This window comes from Heteronotia binoei, chromosome 20, assembly GCF_032191835.1.
Source record: "Heteronotia binoei isolate CCM8104 ecotype False Entrance Well chromosome 20, APGP_CSIRO_Hbin_v1, whole genome shotgun sequence".
Classification (NCBI taxonomy): domain Eukaryota; kingdom Metazoa; phylum Chordata; class Lepidosauria; order Squamata; family Gekkonidae; genus Heteronotia; species Heteronotia binoei.
Window position 1 is genome coordinate 24,185,875 of NC_083242.1, and position 6,594 is coordinate 24,192,468.

General features: G+C 48.0%; 1 protein-coding gene across 1 annotated transcript in view; it reads left to right on the forward strand.

Moving 5' to 3' along the window:
- The window catches only part of OTOA (otoancorin), a 79,430-nt gene extending 74,501 nt beyond the window's left edge, over positions 1 to 4,929 (forward strand). The window contains exon 28 of the mRNA XM_060260942.1: positions 4,828 to 4,929. Coding sequence (XP_060116925.1) covers positions 4,828 to 4,895 — 68 coding nt within the window. The 3' untranslated portion in view covers positions 4,896 to 4,929. The remainder of the gene's footprint in view (positions 1 to 4,827) is intronic.
- Positions 4,930 to 6,594: the final 1,665 nt, after the last annotated feature.

The window sequence follows — 6,594 nt, forward strand, 5'->3', positions numbered from 1 at the left end:
TTCCTCCCCCACAACAAACACCCTGTGAGGTGGGTGGGGCTGAGAGGGCTCTCACAGCAGCTGCCCTTTCAAGGACAGAGTCTCAGAGCGGCTCACAATGTCCTTTACCTTCCTCCTCCACAACAGACACCCTGTGAGGTGGGTAGGGCTGGAGAGGGCTCTCACAGCAGCTGCCCTTTCAAGGACAGTGTCTCAGAGTGGCTCACAATCTCCTTTCCCTTCCTCCCCCACAACAGACACCCTGTGAGGTGGGTGGGGCTGGAGAGGGCTCTCACAGCAGCTGCCCTTTCAAGGACAGCGTCTCAGAGCAGCCTACAATCTCCTTTACTTCCTCCCCCACAACAGACACCCTGTGAGGTGGGTGGGGCTGAGAGGGCTCTCACAGCAGCTGCCCTTTCAAGGACAGAGTCTCAGAGCGGCCTACAATCTCCTTTCCCTTCCTCCCCCACAACAGACACCCTGTGAGGTGGGTGGGGCTGAGAGGGCTCTCACAGCAGCTGCCCTTTCAAGGACAGAGTCTCAGAGCGGCCTACAATCTCCTTTCCCTTCCTCCCCCACAACAGACACCCTGTGAGGTGGGTGGGGCTGAGAGGGCTCTCACAGCAGCTGCCCTTTCAAGGACAGAGTCTCAGAGCGGCCTACAATCTCCTTTCCCTTCCTCCCCCACAACAGACACCCTGTGAGGTGGGTGGGGCTGAGAGGGCTCTCACAGCAACTGCCCTTTCAAGGACAGAGTCTCAGAGCGGCTTACAATCTCCTTTCCCTTCCTCCCCCACAACAGACACCCTGTGAGGTGGGTGGGGCTGAGAGGGCTCTCACAGCAGCTGCCCTTTCAAGGACAGAGTCTCAGAGCGGCTCACAATCTCCTTTCCCTTCCTCCCCCACAACAGACACCCTGTGAGGTGGGTGGGGCTGAGAGGGCTCTCACAGCAGCTGCCCTTTCAAGGACAGAGTCTCAGAGCGGCCTACAATCTCCTTTCCCTTCCTCCCCCACAACAGACACCCTGTGAGGTGGGTGGGGCTGAGAGGGCTCTCACAGCAGCTGCCCTTTCAAGGACAACCTCTGCCAGAGCTATGGCTGACCCAAGGCCATGCTAGCAGGTGCAAGTGGAGGAGTGGGGAATCATACCCGGTTCTCCCAGATAAGAATTCCCACACTTCACCACTACACCAAACTATTTAAAAAGTTAAATAAAGAGCTCTTCCAGGGATAACTGCAACCTGAGGGGGGTTCTATGTTAATCTGTATGGAAAGATCCCGTGGGAGGGAAAGGCTCAGCATCTGCCCCCAGTGTCATAGTCACAGTTGGGGGGGGGGGGGGCGAGGGTTGGGGACACAGAACAGAATGGAAACTTCTTTTTAAAAGTTGCTGGGAAGATTCAGTCACAGTTCTCCCAGAATTCCTTCTGCTTTGGCCCTTCGCTTCATTGCGCTGAGCATGATGATTAAACCCACCCCCAGTAAAGTCATTGTAAAGCCACCCTTTCCTTTGAGGCACTGTGCTTCCTTGGGTGGGGAAGGGGGGGCCACAGTGATCAGGGATCGATGGTACAGTCCTTGGGACTCACATTACTCATCTTGAGATTTTTATCTGGCTTGGACAGAGGGAGCTTTGGTTCTCAACAGCTTATACCCCAAAAATCTTGGTTCTTCTCTAAGATGCTATGGGACTCTAGTCTAGCTGTTCTATTGCAGACCAACACAGCTACCCCCTGAAATGTCTCTTTCTTGGGGGGCAGCATTCTGGTTGCTAGAAAGTTATATCACCACAGAGAACCATTGGCAAGCTAGTACAAATGGAATGCAAAGCAGATTTCCATGAACACTTCTGTTCCAGTCACTCCCCAAGGGTATTATCTTGAGAGGCTGCAGGTGCCACTACTGGCGGTTCTCCCTTTGGGTTTCTCTAGAGCGAAAACAGCTGTCAACTAATGGTTGAATTTCATTATCCTCGATTCAGGAGCACGCCGAGGAAGCTCTCATTTCCCAGCTGAGCTGGTCTTCTTAATGTCACGTCAACGGCATCTTTTCTACAAAGCCAAGTGATTTTCCGCTCTTTTGATCACACGGTCTGGTTGCTTTGCCCTTTCACCTTCCAGGTGGGAGGTAGATGCTGCGCAGATTTTCACAGGGCAGCCATTTCACATTTGTAGCAGAGCAAGAGGGAACAAGTAAGGAGTACTAGGAAAATACTGGCAGGTAGATCCTGGGTTGGAGCGGTGACTCCATTAGGACTCGGGAGGTGGACCTGGATTCAGATCCTTGCTCTGCCACACAGTTTAGCGTGTAACTTGGGGGCAATCATTTTCTGTCAGGGGACCACATACACTGTTTTGAGCTTCTTGGAGAAATCTAATAAATAAAGCTAATAAATAACATTCTTAAATATGTTCATGAGAGCCAGTTTGGTGTAGTGGTTAAGTGTGCGGACTTTTATCTGAGAGAACCAGGTTTGATTCTCCGCTCCTCCACTTACAGCTGCTGCAATGGCCTTGCGTTAGCTATAGCTATTGCAGGAGTTGTCTTTGAAAGGGCAGCTGCTGTGAGAACCCTCTCAGCCCCACCCACTTTACAGGGTGTCTGTTGTGGAGGGAGAAGATATAGGAGGTTATAAGCTGCTCTGAGTCTCTGATTCAGAGAGAAGGGCGGGGTATAAATCTGCAGTCGTCGTCTTCTTCATGTTTGGCCTGCTCTAAACAGGCAGCAGAAGGAGGTGGCAGAGCCCCAAGGTGATAGAACAGACTATACCACTACAATGTGCAGGTGAGGTATGCCACATTGGAACATTTCCCCGACATGAAAGCAACCCTGCAGGTAAAAACACTTGCATCAGGGAGAAGACTCTAGCCCAGCCTGTCCCTGTTTAACTAGTTGGCAAAAGCTGTTCCTTCCCATCCTTATGAGCATTTGATTTAAGGTGTGTGTGTGTGTGAAATATGCACAATATTATACATATAATGGTTGTAGCTGAAATATCAATATCCCATAATAATTACTTGATCCTCTGTGCCTGTTCACTCTTGCTCTTGGTTCACGCTAGCATATCTTTGTCAACAGTGAAACATGGATGCACACCAAAATACTGACCAAAAGACAACACCCACCTCCACATTGTGCATTTTCCCCTAGCAAAGGGTGAGCCTAGCCTCCTCCTATGTTCACAGCGGAAATGGCAGTCAGCAAATAGAATGCTGATTCAACCAGCTATCACACCACTTTCCTCTTGAGTTGGGTGGCTTGTCTGCTTTTTAAAAAAATTAAAGCTGTGTATGTACATTTATTAAATCAAACATAAGTTCCTCCACTTATTTCCAACAAGAAAATGAAAGCATGCTCATTTTAAAAATAGCTGGGGGAAATTACTCCAGAAATAAGGCAGTGAGGCTTTTATAGAGCGTTTTCACACTGACCTTAATCGGGAGCGACGTCCCTCTTCTCCGCGCAGCGTCTGTGCGGATTTCGCACTAATTGCTCCACAGAACCCGGAAGAGCCGCAAAGTCCCGTGGCTTTTGCGTCGCAAATGTAAACTGTTTTTTGGCTAGTTTACATTTGCGACGCAAAAGCCGCGGGACTTTGCGGCTCTTCCGGGTTCTGCGGAGCAATTAGTGCGAAATCCGCGCAGACGCTGCGCGGTGAAGAGGGACGTCGCTCCCGATTAAGGTCAGTGCAAAAACGCCCATAGAATCATAGTGTTGAATGGGACCTCTGGGTCATCTAGTCCAACCCCTTGCACAATACAGGAAACTCACAGACACCTCCCCCTAAATTCACGGGATCTTCATTGCTGTCAGATGGCCATCTAGCCTCTGTTTAAAAACCTCCAAGGAAGGACAGCCCACCACCTCCCGAGAAAGCCTGTTCCACTGAGGAATCGCTCTAACGGTCAGGAGGTTCTTCCTAATGTTGAGCAGGAAACTCTTTGGATTTAATTTCAACCCACTGGTTCTGGTCCTACTTTCCAGGGCCACAGAAAACAATTCCACACCCTCCTCTATATGACAGCCCTTCAAGTACTTGAAGATGGTGATCATATCACCTCTCAGCTGCCTCCTCTCCAGGCTAAACAGGCCCAGCTCCTTCAACCTTTCCTCATAGGACTTGATCTCCAGACCCCTCACCATCTTTGTTGCCCTCCTCTGGACCTGTTCCAGCTTGTCTATATCCTTCTTAAAATGTGGTGCCCAAAACTGAACACAGTACTCCAGGTGAGGTTTTACCAGAGCAGAGTAAAGCGATACCATCACATCACGTGATCTGGACACTATACTTCTGTTGATACAGCCCAAAATTGCATTTTAGCCACCGCATCACACTGTTGACTCATGATTCAGCGTATGATCCACTAAGACCTCTAGATCATTTTCGCACATACTACTGCTAAGACAAGTCTCCCCCATCCTATAACCATGCATTGGATTTTTCCTATCTAAATGCAGATTTTTCCTACCTACATGCAGAACTTTACTTTTTGCGCATTGCTGGTACTAGCCAATCAGAGCTATGCCTAGCCTTGCTAAAGCTGCATAACTTGTTCTCCTGAAGCTGACTGGAGAGTGAAGATGGTAAGTTTGAACATATTGCAGGGAGATAAAAGGCATGTTTTGTAGAGGACACTAAGTAAAGGCTGAAGGTTTAAAGTTTAAAACTCCTGTCCCTTGCCTGCATGACCCCAAGGCAGCATGAGGCAGCAATTCAGATTCAGTTGGACAGACCTGAGAGGCAGGATCTTCCATGTTGTCTGCTTGAGCCTTTAGGTGGCTTCAGTCACTAAGATATAATGTGTAAAAACTGAAGATGCTAATTCACAATGCTTTGTGCTTTTCAGGTTCACCCTTCTCCTACAGCTTCAGTTTCTTGGTGTGCACTCTCTTCACCCTCTGTGCTGCTTCCTGAATCTGCTGACCACTGTTGCAGTTTACAGTAAGCATTTTGTAATGTACTTAGTTCTGAGACATTTAGAAGGCAACATGCTTTTATTGGCAAGTACATCACAAAGACAACATGGCGGGGCTGGGTCCCCGATTATATATATCTCCCAGAACAACCCCCTTTCCTGGCCAGGTCCAATCCTGGCCAGTTAAACTTCCCGCAACAGATCTTCATAGGCGGAGTGCATTTTCATCCTTACATCCGGCGACCTGCAGTTTCCCACTGGTCACCTCTGCGTGTGTGCACTCACACTGTGTTGTAATTTCAGGGACCGAATTGCAAGACACAACACATTTTTTCCACTTAAAAGATCCTCTGTGTTAACAGTGCTGGACAATTCACTTGCAAATGGTATGGTTTGCAAGGGGAAACACTTTGTTAGGAGACTGCAGCCTAACGATTTGCATGATGGAAGAGCAGCTGCGAGCAACTGTTGTGACAGAGATCATGGCAGTGGAATCACAGATTTCATGGCAATGATGTCACTGCTGTGATGAAATTATGACAATGTCAGTGTTACAACAAAAACTGTAAACTGTAGCAGAAGACTCTAGAATTGTGTTTGATCCTTTAGCCAAATCCAGTCTCGCTTTCAAGAATCCCGGAAGTAGTCAGCGTAATGGTGTTTGGCTTGTAAATAGAGCTAGGGTTGCCAACCACCTGGTGGGGCCTGGAAATCTGGAATTGCAGCTAATCTCCCAACTGCAGAAATCAGTTACCCTGGAGAAAAAGGCTGCTTCGGAGGGTGGCATCATACCTTTCTAGGTCTCTCCCTTTGCCAAACCCTGCCCTGCCCAGGCCCCACCCCCAAAATCTCCAGGTATTTCCCAACCCAGAGCTGACATCCCTACGTAGTCTTGATTTTCCAAATGGCATTAATCACTCTCCTGTGTATTCTATCCAGTACATCAGGGGTGGCCAACGGTAGCTCTCCAGATTTTTTTTGCCTACAACTCCCATCAGCCCCAGCCAGCATGGCCAGTGGCTGGGGCTGATGGGAGTTGTAGGCAAAAAAAAATATCTGGAGAGCTACCGTTGGCCACCCCTGCAGTACATAACAGCCATACAGGGTATTATACCCTTTTAAGTCCACTGAGGTCAATGGGCTTAGAAAGGCCAAACTGTGCTTAGGAATGCAGTTGGTTTGCTTGCCAGGCATCTACCCAGGTGAAATGAAAGGTTCTACTGCCATTTCTTCTGTCTTCAGACTCCCTTCTAATGATTGCGTAGGAGAAATAAGGGATGTGACTTATCTTTGGGATATATTTACATTGTGAACTCAATACTACTATGTACTGTCTGTTGCTGTGTGTTCCGATATGAATTTTTGTATCCTTAAATGTGTCACATTTAAATGCTTAGCCTCTTTCAGATTTCTGCTTGGTTTCAGATTTCCACAATCCCAAACTGTATTGCTTTGTTTATTGGATGTCTCATCCCGTTGGTCGTATTTGACTTACATTGTGTAATCCATCTTGACTCTCAGTGAGAAAGGTGGACTATCGATAACATAAATGGATAACTTTAAAAATCAGTTTGGTACCAGTTTAGCCATCCTGGCTGTCCTTGAAGAGCTGTTGGGTGATTTATTTATTTTATTTATTTATTTATATTAAGATTTATACCCCGCCCTTCTCACCTAGGTGTCTCAGGGCGGCTTACA